The 16,924-nt window shown below is 46.6% G+C and overlaps 1 protein-coding gene across 3 annotated transcripts in view; it reads left to right on the top strand.

The window, feature by feature from the left end:
• Nucleotides 1-16,924, top strand: part of LOC103823699 (contactin-4) — a 261,680-nt gene that overhangs the window by 173,371 nt on the left and 71,385 nt on the right. For all 3 annotated transcript variants that reach the window (XM_050979442.1, XM_050979443.1, XM_050979444.1), the window contains 2 exons: nucleotides 2,738-2,833; nucleotides 15,559-15,762. In XM_050979442.1, the coding sequence (XP_050835399.1) occupies nucleotides 2,738-2,833; nucleotides 15,559-15,762 (300 nt within the window). The remainder of the gene's footprint in view (nucleotides 1-2,737; nucleotides 2,834-15,558; nucleotides 15,763-16,924) is intronic.

The following is a 16,924-nucleotide window of genomic DNA, read 5'->3' as shown; positions in this document are numbered from 1 at the left end:
TCCATCATTTCTTTTATTCCCATCATTTCTGTTATTCCCATCATTCCTGTTATTCCCATTATTTCTGTTACTCCCATAATTTCTTTTATTCCCATCATTTCTGTTATTTATTCCCATAATTCCTGTTATCCCCATTATTTCTATTCCCATCATTTCTATTCCCATTATTTTTGTTATTCCCATCATTTCTGCTATTCCCATCATTTCTGTTATTCCTATAATTTCTGTTATCCCCATTATTTCTAGTCCCATTATTTCTGTTATTTATTCCCATAATTTCTTTTATTCTCATCATTTCTGTTATTTATTCCCATTATTTCTGTTATTTATTCCCATTATTTCTGTTATTTATTCCCATTATTTCTGTATTTATTCCCATAATTCCTGTTATCCCCATTATTTCTAGTCCCATTATTTCTGTTATTTATTCCCATAATTTCTGTTATTCCCATCATTTTTATTCCCATCATTTCTGATGTTGTTGCAGCCAGCCCTGGGAACCAAGGGGGCTCTCAGCTGCTCTGCTGGGGTGGCAGTCTCACCCTGGGACAATCAGTGGAGCTGGGAATGGCCAGGGGTGTAAATTCAGAAATCTGAGGCCCAGTCTTGCCCTGGCCCATCAGCAGGAGCTGATGTGACCTTGTTTGTTTGCCCATCCTTCGATGCCACCTGGGGAATATTCCTTTAAAGCTTTGCTTGCCTAGGAGTCACCTGGAGAAAGAATGACCACACTTCATAAAGCTCAAACCCAAGGAGGTCCTAAGAAAGGAGGAAAGGCTGCAGTTCCTTTTGGTTTGCTTATATTTGAATCCTCTTGGCTATAAGGACTGATTTTTGCAGGCAAAATTTGGGGAAATCTTTCATTACTCTGGACAGCTTGGGTAATTGTTACTGTGCAAAGCCATATGGGTTTGATGAAGGTTTGCAAATGCCATTTACTGAGACAAACTACCCAGCCTTGAGGGCTGTGGATCATTTCAGGTTGGATTTGGGATTTTATGGGCAAATAAGAAAGGAAATCCTCCTCTGCTACCCAGGGGTTTTAGGTTTGGGGACAAAGTGAGGTGGAACTCGATGGTGGTGTCACCATGAGGCTGAACCCTGCTCTCTGCAGCTCAGAGATTGCAAGGTGGGTCCTAAATGAAGCTCCTCACTAATAAAATCCTCATCAGATCATTGTTCATTCCAATTTGGGTGTTGCAAAAACAAACCTGTGGCCTTCAGAAAGCACAATCAGCCTGATGGCCTCGATCAGGCATTAGCCTTTCTTACAATTATCCCAATCCTGTTGTTTTGCTCAGAGGCAGAGCTGAAGTGCTTGCAGGATGGTGGGACCATCAATTCCTCCTTTCCTTTGCAGGGCTGGCTTTGTGCCACGACTCAGAGCAGAGCAAGCAGGAGTGATGAGTGCTCTGCTTTATCTGCTGATTTGGACCATCCTTGCAGCACTTCCTGCATGTTCATCCAAGCAGAGTCTGCTTTTCCTGGTAGCAATCCTTTCCTTGTCAGTAGTGATGTCAAAAAGAGCACATTGATTCCTGCAGGCATTCTTTGGGCTTGAGGCTGTTCCTCCTCCTGCAGCTGTCCTCAGAGAGGATCCAGCCCTGTGCCCGTGTGCAGTCAAAATGAATGAAAATCTGTGCACTGGAAGGTGGCCAGAGCAATGTTACAGTGGTTCCTGTAAAACTAAAAAAAAAAAAAATAAATTAAAAAAACCCCAAACCTTGTAAATTTTATAGAATTTAGGTACGAAATATTTTATCTCTCAAATTGTTTTTTTTTCTGTTTTCCTAAACCAGAAAAGAGAGAATGGCCCATAAGAGTTTCTTTTCTAAAAAGGGAAATGAAGCAGTGACAACTTTGGATTTTATTTATTTACATTTTTTCTAAGTACGTGTGCAGAAAACATTTTTAAGAGAGGATAAAAATCAAGGCTCAGTTTTCCATCCTTGTAACCTCACAATGATGCTCCTACCAGCTCCTGCTGATAAATATTTATCACCTCTGTGTTTCCTCTGGCTCCCAACTGCACTGACAACAGGTTTGTAATTGCCAAGCCAAGGCTCAGCAACACTGGAAACAAGGGGGAAAAAAGGAAAATTGAAATGCAGGAAATTGTAAAGGATCAGAGGCTGCCAGAGTGATTCCATGTCTTGTTGCTCCCAGGAAGCAGCTCTGGTGACAGTCCTGGTGGCACTCTGAGCTCAGTCACCTGCTCTCTTCACTGCAGGTCTGCTGAGCTCAGTGTGCAGGGGGAGTTGCAGCTCTGCAGTGCCCGGGCCCTGAGGAGAGGGAAAAGAGAGAGGTGGAAGGAGGAATTTAATCTCATTTAATTAAAGCACTCTGTGCCTTAACATGCAGCTGGTGCAGGAGGGATCCTTGTGGGGAGGGAAGGGTCTGCACATGTGGGATGGGAGGGAAGCAGCAGCAAGGGAAGCAGCCTGCCTTGGGATGGAATTGCTGATTTCAGGCAGTAATTCTTCCTAAATCCATACACCAGACCTCCCCCAGCCTTACAGGTGCTGGGGTCTTCTCCAGCTGTGTCTGTTTCTGGGGGTGACCCAGCACCTTCTGCCCTTCCAGCCTGGGGAAGGCATCTCCTGATCCTCCTGCTGATGCTCCTCAGCCTCCTGCTGCCTCACATTCCCCCCCAGCCCACCCTCCACGCTGATTTTGCTTTATTCCATCATTTTCCCGTGGTGGTCAGCCTCTAACCGAGTTCCTTCTCTCCTGGCAGACCTTGAGAACTTCAAGACCAGGACGAGGAGCACGGTGTCCGTCCGGCAGGGCCAGGGCATGGTGCTGCTCTGTGGGCCCCCACCCCACTCTGGAGGTAAAGAGCTCTCCTTCTCTTGGTTCAGTGAACCCTGGGCTTTCCCTTCTCAGGGAAGGGAATTCTCTGGGCTCTCAGGAGGTTTGAAGCAGTCACCCACGAGGACAGGGTTGTGGCAGGGCCCCCCTGGCTGAGGGGTCCTGGTGTCCAGTGGGGGAGAAATGCAGAGAAAGAGCATTTCTGGGTCTGAGGATAAACTTCAGAGATGGAAACTAAAGCAATGAAAGTCTCCATATCCTGAAGGTGTGACCAAGACCCTCTAGCTCAGCCTTTCTGGTTCGTGGCCTGGGTGTGTCTCCTGCTAAAACGTTGAACTTGCTGCCAGAGCCATTTTTGTGCATCATCTTCTCATTATTTTCTCTTTTTCAAACACTACTGGCAGTGTTTTTTATGTCCTGGGTACTCAGGATGTGTCCAGATCTCACAGGGTGCTGTTTGCCTCAAAGAGGGCGGCATGAATGTTTAAAAAACACAAAAAAATTCTTTCAGTTTTCCACAAACTTATTTTAATGGTGCCAGTTTGTGGCTTCCCGAGCGTGTGTGTTGCACTGCTCTGTTTGAAATGTGTTGGAGGGGGAGTGGTTGTGTGAGAATTCCTGCTGGAATTCCTGGTGTGCCTGACAAGCTCCATGTGTGTGTCCCTCCCCACCAGGACCCACACCAGCCACTGCAGCTGGCTCCTTCATCAGGGGCTGCTCTCTCTGTCAGAACTGCACAGCATCTCCCCCAGATCTGTGGCCCTTTTAAAGAAATGTGCAATCCTGCTTTGAGGGCTGTCTGCCCTCATCAGCTGGATGGAAATTGCCCCCTGGACCATGTGCAACAGGAAAAACCTCCTCAGCTTCAAAGGGAAAACTAATCCAGCTCCTTGGGAGCACGAGCGGTAATAAGAGGAGAAAATGCAATTACTTATTTTAGAATCTGATTAGGGCAGCAAACCCAGGTTCATCATCCTTGCAAGAAGTGCCTGATGGCATTAGTGACCACTGCTGAAACATAGGGTTAATTGTGGGGAAAAATACACTTTCTTTTTTTTCCTTTTTTTTTTTACTTTAGTTTCATATTTTTATTTTCATCAAAAATGAAATCTAAAAAAAAAAATTAAAAAAGGAAAATTATTCAATCTAAGAACTGCCATTGCTTTGCTGATGAGGTTATTCACTGGAATAGTAGAAGCCTGAAAAAAACCATCCTGGCCAGGTGCTGAGATTGGGGAAAAGAAAAACAGTGAATGGGAAGGGAATTATTTTCTGTCAGCCATTGTGTCACTGGTTGTCTTGGGCTTAAAAATTGTGACTTTATTGAAAAGACACTGATCAGCATCCAGACCATTAACCTTTCATCTGTGGGTCTAACACTTTGCCACTTGGAAATATCCATTTCTGAGGAGCTGTCAGCTAAAAGTGAGGTTTTGTTGGCCCACATACATTAGTTGTTGAGGCTTTCTTTGTATTTTTTCTTGTTAATGATGCACAATAAAGAGCTTCCCACTGTTCCAGCCTTACAGGAAATTCATCCCGAAAATGAGTCCAAATGATGAACAAGTCCTTTCAGCACCAACAAATGGGCTGTGTACAGCTCTCACGGAACAATTTGGGCATTGCTGAGCACTGTCCCAATTTTTGGTTTGCAATGAGCTGGAAATTCGAGCCCGTGGATGTGAGCCCCCCCCAGCCCCGAGCGGGGACGGAGCCGCGGTTTGTCGGGTCGCTGCCGCGTGCTGGTGCATTCTGTTCAGCAGCAGCAATGATGTGATGGCCTCCTCTGATGGAGAGCATGCTGAGTGCTGGAGATTTGGAGAACAAATGTTCATCTGCAGCTGGGGAAGCGGCTGGGCTGGAGAGCGGAATAAACACAAATCAAACATTGGGTTCTGCCGCGCTTTCCGCGGCAGCGGATCCACCCCCGAGGCCAGTCCTGCTGCACTCCTGACCCCTTTGTCTGCCAGAAGTTCCAGTTCTTTCCCTCTCCTGTTTTCTTTTTTTGCCTTCTCCATTTGTTCCTAATGGACTGGTAGGAGCCTGCCTGGGTTGTTGGGATTTTTCTGAGATAATTACCCCGCGTTTGAAGGGTGTTCCCTCGTTATTTCTGCAGCTTGTTTAATCCATAGCCCAACAGTGGCCTTGTGTCATTCTGCCCTGAAACTCCACAGAAGGAGTCATAAAAAAGTAAATATTGCTCTGGGAAGGTGGCACTGAGGCCTGGGGAACAGCACCATGAGCTGCTGGTGGTGTCTGAGTGGACAAGAGGAATCATAGAAAAGTAAATATTGCTCTGGGAAGGTGGCACTGAGGCCTGGGGAACAGCACCATGAGCTGCTGGTGGTGTCTGAGTGGACAAGAGGAATCATAGAAAAGTAAATATTGCTCTGGGAAGGTGGCACTGAGGCCTGGGGAACAGCACCATGAGCTGCTGGTGGTGTTTGAGTGGACAAGAGGAAACAGTCAGAAATCCTAAAAGTCCTTGTGGAGCTCAATTTTGGCTTTGGTTTTGGTGCAGAACACCAGGGGCCCATCGTGGTCACAGCATGACCTGGGCAGTGCCCAGGGATGGAGTCACAGAAATGGGTTTGGACACTGCAGGGGCATCAAAGAGCTCCTGTGGCTGTTTTGTTGGGTCTCATTTTAGGTACCTCAGCCTCTCTGAGGATGGCTTCTAGAATTTGGAGACCAGAGGACAAAGCTCTCCTGCTTTGTGTGTTCAGAGCCCTGTGAGATCACCCACTGACTCACAGAATGGTTTGGGTGGGCATGGCCCAGCCAGTGCCACCCTGCCATGGCAGGGACACCTCCCACTGCCCCAGGCTGCTCCCAGGAAACAATTCCTGCCTCCAGGGAACCATTCCATCCCAATATCCCACCTAACCCTGCCCTTGAGCTGTCACCAGAGCAGAGCAGAGGGGAAGAATCCCCTTCCTTGACCATCTGGAGAATTTTGAGCCAAAACAGGGAAAATATCACCAAAAAAGGTTTTGTTTCTTCTTGTGTGGTTCTTTCTGTTGCATTTTTAAGGCATTTAGAAGCCATAAACCTTTTCAAAGTGTACAACTGTGTTCAAGCTAAGCTCTAGGTGGAAATGTTTTCCTTCTGAGGAGCTCTGCAGGGGGGAACACCTTTCCTTGTTTGCTTTTTTCGGTGCTGCTAATCAAATTTGGCAAGATCCATTTCTTGTTGAGATAAACTTAATTGAAACAAACAAACAAAAAGCTTCAAAATCCAAAGCAAACACTCACTTTTGTTTCTCAGGGCTCTGGATCTGAGTTCCAGAGGGGATATGCCTGGGAAGCATTTGGAGGTCACTGTCCTTTTAACTTTATCTCCAAATTTTAAGATAAAATATTCTTTTGTGCCAAATAGTTCTTTTCATGTAACTCTGTGGGAGCTGAATCATTTAGCTGCCACTTTTATTAGATTTATTTGATGGTCAGGGCAGGGTTAGTTAATATTTTAACAACCACAGTTTTCAAATTCCTTCTAGCATCCCTGGCATTTCGTTGTGAGTCCAGAGGCTAAAAAAAAACAGTCTTGGAAAGGATTTTCTACTTGACAGGCTGGCAGCACACCCTTCCTCACGCAGAACAAGCAGGTCTGGAACTCCTTCCCCTCCCTTCTCTGGGAAGATAAATGAACTTGTCTTTAGGATTTCTCTCCCCCCTTCCTGCGAGTTTCTGGTGGTTCATCTTCAGGAAGATCTATTACCACGTTCTCATGACATTTGCCTTGCAGCCCTCGTGGGAGAGGCCCGTGGAGATGGAGCTCTCCAAGAGCTGTGGGAAGGGCTGGGCGTGCACCGAGGGCTGCTGGAAATGATCTCTCAATTCCTCCATGATCTGAATTTCATCCCTGTCTGCCTGTCCTGCCCTGGGCTCTGCTCGTTCCCCCACTCTCCACAGCTGGAGCACATCTGTTCTCACTCCCAGCCCAGCTCAGTAATCTGGGCAAGAAATCAACCAGCTGATGGCTTTTTTGGACAGCAAAGTGCTCAGCTGGGAAGCTGCTGGTGCTCTGTAGGATGTGTCTTCTCCTGCAGACACAGCCTCAAAAGTTCTGCTGAGCCTGGAACTGAATCCCCCAATCATTCCTGGAACTGAATCCCCCAATAATTCCTGGAACTGAATCCCCCAATAGTTCCTGGAACTGAATCCCCCAATAATTCCTGGAACTGAATCCCCCAATCATTCCTGGAACTGAATCCCCCAATAATTCCTCTCTCTGAGCCTCAGCTCCTCAGACACTCTGCCCCTCTTCTCCTTTCTGACCTTCCTGGGCAGCTGTGTCCCCTTGAGCCAACAAAGGCAGGATTTCAAGGAAAATCAGTTTTCTGTCTCTGCAGTGCCCATGTCCTCACTGCACCTGGAAAATTCCATTTTCCCGAAGAGGAGGAGACTCATTAAAGCCCAGTTGTTCCCATAATCCTTTCCTGTCTGGTGCCATCACTCCTGATGGAAACCCAGCCATGGATGGGAACACATCCCTGTCTGTGAGCTGAGCTGTTGACAGAGAGTTATTCCCACATCTTTTCACAGATTGGATGCATTCAGGTTTCCTCATTCTCTCCTGCCTTTCTTTCCCTGATGGCATCCAGGAAAACTTTTAGTTCTGTTGCACAGCTTAATCAAGCAGAACTAACTAAATTTTAGCATTTGACAGAGGAGATGGCAGTTCTGATCCCATCTCAATCCCAGCCTTTCATGCTGCACGGGCAGGAGTGAAGTTTGGACACCAAGGGTGTTTGCAGAAGGCACTTCACAGATTCCAGTGCTGCTAAAACCACTCCTGGGCACGGGGATCATCAGTGGCTGCTCCCTTCTCTGCTCACTTTTTCTCTCCTGTTGTTATTATTGTTCTAAAGGGATGATGGACACTTCATGGGCTGGGAACAGTGAGGGTCTTTGGGCTGCTGGGGTGGGATGAATGGCTTGGGGGGTTTGTCCTGTAAATAATCCATCCCACAAATCATGTCTCGTGTTTGTACAGCCCCCACCACACAGTGCAAGGAGGAAGGGCAGCAAACCTGGGAAAAATCAGGAGAGAGCAGGAGGAAAAAGGCAATTATCAGGCATTTTTATACCATGATCAGCAAATGGAGCAGAGCAGGATCCTGGAGCACCTAATGTCCTCCCTCCACTACAGCAGCCTTAACATTCAGCCTTTATTTCTCTGTTTCTTTCAGTGTGGGATGCCCAGAGCTTTTGAGAAATGTGAATTTCACAGAACCTCTATTCCCAGTTCCCCCTGGCCAGGCAGGATGTCCAAGGGCTGAGCTACCCCTGGTCCTCCTTATTAAAGGATCGATAGCTTCTCCTCTTTCTCTGCTGTCCTAATGTCTTGGGAAGCCTTTGCTGCTTGGTCAGATTTGGTTCCAATTAGTGAGAAGCTAATTTAGAGAGGAGCCTTGCACACAGGGGTGGGCACCGTGGCTGTAAAAGTTCCATTTCTCCAGGAAACCAAGCAAAAAATCTGCCAAGCTGGTGGGGAGCTGGTTCAGCTATTTGTCAGAAGGCTGCAGGGCCACTGAGCAGCCTGGCAGGGATCACTGCCAAGGCTGGAGGGGAAACCTGAGCAGGTGAACTCTCCCTTGGGGCTGGGAAAAGCACAGAAAAAGGGAAATATTTGCCCATTAGGGACGGTCAGTGGTGGATTTGATGGATTTGTCTGTGGTGTTGGAGCATCAGGAGGGGCTGCAGACCTGCCTGGGTGGTGGGGCAGGTGTTAAACTTTGTTTTCCATGGATAATTCTGCTTGGAGGGTGCAGGGAGGGCCAGAGTTCCCAAACAAACAGGAAAATGCCCCAGCAGGGTTCAGTTCCCATGAGCTGGGGCTCATGAGCTGACCTTCCTGGAATGGGAACACGTGGAATTCCAGCAGGAATTCCCAGGAGGGGGATGCAGGGTGAGTGCTGGAGGTGTGTGGGGGGTGGAGGAGAGCAGAGGATGCAGAAAAACACCTGAACCTGTCACCAGTTTTTCCCCTCAGCAGTGACTGCCACTCCCATGTCCCCACAAGCAGGAAATTCCCATGCCTGAAGTGTCAGCACCCTAAAAGTGTTTTCAGAGCAGGAGCAGCTGAGCTCAAAAAGCCTCTGAGTGATTGATCTCAGGCCAAGATCCAGAGAACAACTTCCCAAAGCTTCCAACTGCTGCAGTTTGTCTCCTGCTCCTGAAAGCTGCATCTGAGCAGCCTGGCAGCATTTCTGCCCCAAAATTCCTCCAAATTCAGCCCAAATTTCCCTCCAGGTGTCTCCTTCCATCCCAGGGAGTAGGTGAGTCACACCCTGGCTTTCTGTAATTCATCTGTGTCTGGCTCCATGTGATGGAGATTATTACAGTTCAGCAAAAATGGGGTTCATTAAACTCAAAATCAGGCATATGAAACTCTCATTTAAATAAAAAGTGATTGAGAATGGTAACTTCCATTTAAAGTGCATCTCCCATCATTTATTTTTTATGCTCTGCCACAGTCACCGTTTAAATTATTAAAAGCAAGAAGTAGAAAGCTTCTCAGGAGATAGAAATGGATTAGATTAAAATTAATCTGACATAATCCTTTCTGTGAAACTGCTGATTCAGTTTGTGCAGGAGTTTATCAACATATTTGAGGATGAAGGATAAGGATAAATTCTCCTCTAATTTGGGAGTGCTTTGGCTTGATGTTTCTGACAGCCCAGGGAGCACCCAGAGCTCTCTTAATTGAGAGATTTATGAAATTACAAATATTCCTTACAGCACAAATGCCAAGCTCATCACAGATTTACACTCATTTTAGCACCTGAGGTGGCGAGTGGGATCTGCCTCCTTTCAGCTGGGATGAATTTTGAGGTGCAAAAAGAAGAGGCTGGGTCAGGAACAGGGCCAGATTCTCAGCTGGCACGTGTCCCTTGTCACCTGCAGAGTCAGCACCCCCAGCATTCCCTTCTTTGTGCCCCAGCTGGGTGGCAAGGACGCAGGAGGAGGGCTGGGGTGTGGAACTGGAGGGGAAGAGGCTCAGCCCCCACCAAAGTCCTTGGAAACAGGGAAATAAAGAGGAACACGACATTAATGGATTTTTTATTTATCAGTGATGGCTCGTGACATCTTTAAAAAGAACTCATCTGCGAGCCAGTGGTGTGGTTCATTCCCTGCTTGGCTGCAGTCAGCACTAAATGAAGATTGAAATGGGATGAGAGGGGGTAGGGCTGGCAGGGTTTGGCTGCAGATGAGTGAAATCTGTCTGACAGAACCCAGTCAATAGCGTTTATCGGGAGCTGTAACATCTTGTGATGTCTTTATGAAGCAAACTGGAGATCAGAGTGCTGCTCCCAGGCTCTGCCCAGCCCTTCCCTCCACACCCAGCTCTGCAGAGCCCTCGCAGGCAGCCGGGGCTGCAGAATGTGCCCAGTGACACACACACAGCACTGATGTGCCAAATTTGGGGTTCCACACCCAAATCTGCACTTTGTTCTGCTTTGTTCAAGTCAACAGTCCTGCCTGTGGGAGCCCCCATTCCTATGGGGCTGATGTTTTATTGTTCAAAAATCACTGGGGGTATTGGGTTGGGCATTTTCTGTTACGTCATGCACGTGGCTGCACCTAAAAATGCAACCACGATGTGTTTAACTGGAATAAATGTGCAACCATGATGATGTTTTCAGCTGGTAGGTATCAAAGCACTTTATTATGGCACTGAACACTGATTATCTAGCAAATAAATGGAGAGAATGGTTTTTTCCTGTGTGCTACAGGCAGTGCCCTACAGGCCATTCCCCCTCAGGCTGTTTGGGCAGGTCTTTCAGCCTTGGAGTGCATCATAATTTTAATTCATTGCAGTAAGGAAATTCCTCTGCAACCAACGTTTTTTTTTTTTTTCTAGAGGTTTGATCTGATCTCTTACAAATACAGATCAAAGGTAGTGAAAGCTGGTATTAAAGGATTAGCTGGGTCACATTGAAATATGTTTTAAAACAAGCCCAGGGACCTTTAGCTTTTCTGAAGCTGGTGCACACACAAAAAAGGATTTTTAGGCTAACTCTCTGTGACTTTAAACAGAAAACCAAGTGATGGATTAAATCTGTGAGTCATTCCTTCAGGTGGTGTGGGGAGCACTTGATGTAACACCAGCCTGGAGAGCACCAGCAGTGACTGAATCTCCCACAGCTCAAACCCAGAGCAGAAGGGAAATTCAGGGTAGGCCCCACTGTGCACATGCCCAGCTTCCCGTGGTTTTATTCTCTTTTGGTGATTGTTTAGAGGAAATTAGCAGCTTCAGCCAGGCTCCTTTTCATCCTTTTCTCTGGCTGACCTCTCCTGTTTCCATGAGGCAGGGGTGTCAGGTGACGATGAGTGTTTCTTTACCGAGGTGTTGGTGCCACTCTCTGGACCTTATCAAGCCATTATTCCTTTTGTATTACCAGAATTTCCTCATTGAAATGAACTCAGAGAGAGCGAGAATCACCCAGCTGGGCTGAGCCTGCCTCCAGAAACTTCAGTTTAAAGGAGAAGGGCTTGGGAGTGGCACCAGATCCAGTCCTGGTTGACACTCCCAGTGAGCACCAGAGCTGCCCCAGGAGGTGCCAGAGTGACAAACACAGCTCGGCTTGGTGGCTGGCTTTTCCTGCCAGGCAAGACTGGCTGGAATGCCTGAGAGACAAGTTTGGAAGGCTTGTCAGACAAAACTTCCTGAAGGGTGGCTGTGGTGAGCTGGGCTCGGTCTCTTTCTCCGGGCAACAACAGACAGAACAAGAGGACACAGTCTCAAGCTGTGCCAAGGGAGATACAGGCTGGAATTAAGGAGGAAGTTTTTCACAGAAAGAGTGGTCAGATACTGGAATCATCTGCCCAGGGAGGTGGTGGAGTCACCATCCCTGGATGTGTTTAAAAAAAGACTGGATGTGGCTCTTGGTGCCATGTTCTGGTTGAGGTGTTGGACTCGATGATCCTAAAGGTCTCTTCCAACCTAGAAATTCTGTGATTAACACCCACCAGGTTCCTCCCCAGGCTGTGCTGGATGGGAGGGGGCTGAGCAGATGCTGTTGGAAGTTCTGGTGTTTCCCTGGAGGCCCAGTGCAGGAGCTCAGCCCATGATGTTTTCTGTCCAGCACAGATGAAGATTGGTGTGGATTTCCCTCCCTTTGGGCTCAGGCTGGCCCAGTGCAGTCATGGCTGGTGCTCACAGCCATCCCCAGCTGCCTGGCAGAGATAAGCCAGGCTGTAATCTCGTTCACAGGGGTCCCAGGATGAGGGAAGAGACGAGAAAGTTGACTCCACGTATCAGAAGGCTTGATTTATTATTATATGATATATAATATATTAAAACTATACTAAAAGAATAGAGAGAAGGATTTCACTACCATGCTAAGCTAAGAATAGAATAGGAATGTGTAAACAAAAGTCTTCTCAGACTGAGACCGGCCGGGCAGGTGATCTGTGATAGGCTCTTAATTGCAAACAGCCTGACGAGGCCAATCACAGATTTGCCCTGTTGCATTCCACAGCAGCAGATAAGAATTGTTTACAGTTTGTTCCTGAGGCCTCTCAGCTTCCCAGGAGGGGAAAAATCCTAAGGAAAGGATTTTACATAAAACATGTCAGTGACACCAGGCCAGCTGTGTGCGCCCAAATATTTCACTGCCTGTGACACCCACAGGCTGGAGATGCAGCAGATCCAGGGCTGTTGATGAGGGTCAGGTAATGAAGAGCTCTTGCCCTTTTAATTACCCAGAGCTGGGCAGTCCAGGGGCTGGGAGGCAAACACAGCACTGAAAATTGCTGTGAGAATGGATCTAACACAGAAATTGGGTAATTTTGTGCATTTTTCTTGTTCCTATAAACTTCTGACAGCACATTTCTCTGTTGCCTGGCTGCTGACTAACTGTGTCCTCAGATTTGGCATAGCTGAGGGTTCATCCAAACCTGTTTTATTAACTTTAGATTAATCTTGTTCATTATTTATCATTCTTTTTATTAAAACCTGCATCTGAGGCCCAGAGCTGTGGTGTGGTGGAGCTGGGCAGCAGAGCTCAGACTCAAAGGGAGAATTACCAGGTGAGACTTTTGTCCAGGCTGATTTCCTTAAATTGTTCTGCAATTATTTAAGACTAGGAGATAAAAAATTGATCCAGTGGTGCAGGCAGGGCAATGGAACTGTAACCCCACAAAAAAAGGAGAAAAAAAAAGGCAGTGCATAATTTATGTGGCTTTAACATTTCCACTTTCTGTGAATTGCAGAGCTCAGGGGGCTCTGGTGGAAACCTTGTGTGTGAAGAGCCACTCCAATTCCAACCCCTCTGTGCATCCCAGGGCAGGCATGTTTGCTTGCCTGGTGCTGGCTGCTTCTGGAGGAGCAAGATAATTGTTCACCAAGAGCAAATTTAAGAAACAAAAAAACAACAAACTTAACTCCTTGCAGAAAATAATGAGCTGGCTGGGAAGTGGTGCCTTGTTTGCTCTGAGTGTGCTCTTGACATCAGCATGAGGCTCCTTCTAATGAGATGCACATGTGTAAATATGATGATTAGATATTCCCTCATAAACTGAATTCTCAGACCTTTCTCATAGTCTGGGCAGGCATTTTCCAGTCCTTTGTTACAAATAAATAAATAAATGAAGGCCAAAGGCTGCATTCAGCCTCGTCTGGCTGGGAACAGTGGGACCTGAGGGCAGAATGTATTTTCCAAAGTACCTCATGGTAGTTGAGGTCAATTGCAGCCACGACTCATTAGACTATTAAAACAAGAATGTGATTTTTAGTATAATTAGTGTTCCCTTAGAAAACTGCAGCAGCCTTGTATCCACTTCAGGCTCTTTGAGAGAGTTTGGGCATTTGGCTCAGGCAGATATAACAGGGTTAGACTGCATTAACCTCACTCCCAGCCTCTGCAACGTCTCTCACTTCTTCTTTATGGCTCAAATAACTTCCAAAGACGCCTTATAAAACACACAGCCCTGTCTAATTAGTCACAGAGAAGATTACAGCTGCTTAATTTAGTGTTCAGTTTTCTGCTGATTCAGAAATTCCTGAGGAATAAAGCATCCAGTGGGTGATAACACAGCTCGGCAGATCCTCCTCACAACTGGCTTTAAGGGGGGGAAAAAAATTAATTAGGGAGGATGAAAGCAAAGCCACGGGCAGGCTGGAATGTTCACCACAAAAAGGTGAGATTCCTGTGAAATGTATTTTATTCTGGAGGATGTTGAAGGAAATATCAGATCCGTGTGTGGGATTTCACAGCTGGAAATTTGCATTTGGAGTGATGCCTTTTCCTCTGGTCCTAAAAATATGAGCCAGACACAGTTAGGGTGATAAAAGGGGCACCTTGGTCCTCAAGTGCACAAATTCTGCAGGTGGAAAAGGCTGAGGATGCATTTGATTTTCTTGTACAATTTTTATAGATTCTGCAGATTAGCATGTCTGACAGGAACGCCCCAATTCAGAACCTGCCAGTGAATGAATCCCCCCAGCTCTGGTACCTTCTAAATTCTCTCCCCTCAGATCAGATCCAGGCCCTGTTCACAAAAAAATTGTCTCTAAAAGCCATTTTCAGCCTTGGTTTCTAAGGAGAGCCAGGACAGCACAGGGATCCTGGAATTTGTTTTGTCTTTCTGCCTAGGAAAACGTTGAAGCTAAGCTATGATAAAAAGCTACAAATATATGTGTAGAGAATACAGAGAATACATGGAAGAAAAGAAAGTAGAAACCAAAAGAGCATCAGAGAGTATAGAGAAGAAAAAAAGGTAAAACCAAAAGGGTATTAGAGAATATATGAAGGAAAAAAAAGTAAAAACCAGAACAGAGCATATAAAAAAACCAAACATATATATCAGAGAATATAGAGAAGATTAAAAGGTAAAAACCAAAATGGTATCAGAGAATATAGAGAAGAAAATAAGGTAAAAACCAAAATAGCATCAGAGAATATAGAGAAGATAAAAAGGTAAAACCAAAAGGGTATTAGAGAATGTAGAGAAGATAAAAAGGTAAAAAAACCAGAATGGTGTCAGAGAATGTAGAGAAGATAAAAAGGTAAAACCAAAAGGGTATTAGAGAATATATGAAGTAAAAGAAGGTAAAAACCAAAACCCAAACATATGTATCAGAGAATACATAAAAGAAAAAAGGTAAAAACCAAAATGGCCTCAGAGAATATAGAGAAGATAAATAGGTAAAAAACCAAAATGGTATCAGAGAAGTTAGAGAAGATAAAAAGGTAAAAACCAAAATGGCATCAGAGACTATAGAGAAGATAAAAAGGTAAAAACCAAAATAGCATCAGAGAATATAGAGAAGATAAAAAAGTAAAAACCAAAATGGTAGCAGAGAATATGTGAAAGAAAAAAAGGTAAAAACCAAAATGGCATCAGAGAATATAGAGAAGATAAAAAGGTAAAACCAAAACAGTATTCGAGAATGTAGAGAAGATAAAAAGGTAAAAACCAAAAGGGTATTAGAGAATATATGAAGTAAAAGAAGGTAAAAACCAAAACCCAAACATATATATCAGAGAATACATAAAAGAAAAAAGGTAAAAACCAAAATGGCCTCAGAGAATATAGAGAGGGTAGAAAGGTAAAAAAACAGAATGGTATCAGAGAATGTAGAGAAGATAAAGAGGTAAAAACCACCAGGGCATCAGAGAATGTGGAGAAGGTAAAAAGGTAAAATCCAGCAGGGCATCAGCAGCCGTGGGGCTCATTCCTTGGGCTGTGCTGTGTCCATGTTTCCCTGATCACAGCGTGTCCCTTGTGCTTGCAGAGCTGACCTACGCCTGGATCTTCAACGAGTACCCCACCTTTGTGCACCAGGACAACCGGCGCTTCGTGTCGCAGGAGACCGGGAACCTCTACATCGCCAAGGTGGAGACCTCGGACGTGGGCAACTACACCTGCGTGGTGACCAACACCGTGACCAACAGCAAGGTCCTGGGGCCACCCACGCCCCTCGTGCTCAGGAACGACGGTAGGACCCTGCCCAGCTGCCCTGGGGGGCTCTGCTGGGTTTTTGTGGTTGGGTGTCTGACCCAGAAAGTAAAAATTGGCTGAAATGTTTATGTTGGATGTCTTGGTTTGAACAGACAGGTGTGTGCTAAGGAAGGCAGGAGCCTCCCCTGAAATGGAAAATGTAGCCCCCTCCCTCTGAATTGCTATAAGTTTGAAATTAAAGGGCTCTCAAGCAAAAAATATGGGAGCAGGAATAACAGTTCTTTATTAGGGAAGAAAATAAAAGGATAAAATAAACAATGCAGTGAACTAAACCAACCCTGGCAGAGCCAGAGCACAGCCTGACACCCTGTGGGTCAGGGGGCTGGCAGGAGTCCCACTGGAATTGTGGCTCAGCCCTCCTGCAGTGCCAGGGTGGTTCTGCTGGAGCAGGGATCCTGGAGCAGTCCCATTCCCACTGGAATTGTGGCTCAGCCCTCCTGCAGTGCCAGGGTGGTTCTGCTGGAGCAGGGATCCTGGAGCAGTCCCATTGGAATTGTGGCTCAGCTCTCCTGCAGTGCCAGGGCTGGTTCTGCTGGAGCAGGATCCTGGAGCAGTCCCATTCCCACTGGAATTGTGGCTCAGCCCTCCTGCAGTGCCAGGGTGGTTCTGCTGGAGCAGGATCCTGGAGCAGTCCCATTCCCATTGGAATTGTGGCTCAGCTCTCCTGCAGTGCCAGGGCTGGTTCTGCTGGAGCAGGGATCCTGGAGCAGTCCCATTCCCACTGGAATTGTGGCTCAGCCCTCCTGCAGTGCCAGGGCTGGTTCTGCTGGAGCAGGGATCCTGGAGCAGTCCCATTGGAATTGTGGCTCAGCTCTCCTGCAGTGCCAGGGCTGGTTCTGCTGGAGCAGGATCCTGGAGCAGTCCCATTCCCACTGGAATTGTGGCTCAGCCCTCCTGCAGTGCCAGGGCTGGTTCTGCTGGAGCAGGGATCCTGGAGAAAGGTGCACTCTGCCTCTGGAGATCCAGGGGAAGAGGCAGCTGCTGTTCCTCTGGGAAATCCAGTGCAGAAGCCGTGCTGGTGTTCCAGAATCTCCAGATTGTATCCAGGTAGGAATGCTTGGCTCCTCCCTCTGGGCTCACATCTCCCATGGGATGCTGTAGCTCTTATCAGCCATGCAGGGACATTCCATGGCTGTTAT

The sequence above is a fragment of the Serinus canaria genome, chromosome 12 (genome assembly GCF_022539315.1).
Source record: "Serinus canaria isolate serCan28SL12 chromosome 12, serCan2020, whole genome shotgun sequence".
In the NCBI taxonomy this organism is placed as follows: Eukaryota; Metazoa; Chordata; class Aves; order Passeriformes; family Fringillidae; genus Serinus; species Serinus canaria.
Note: the sequence above shows the minus strand (reverse complement) of the source record. Positions and strands in the feature narration are given on the sequence as shown.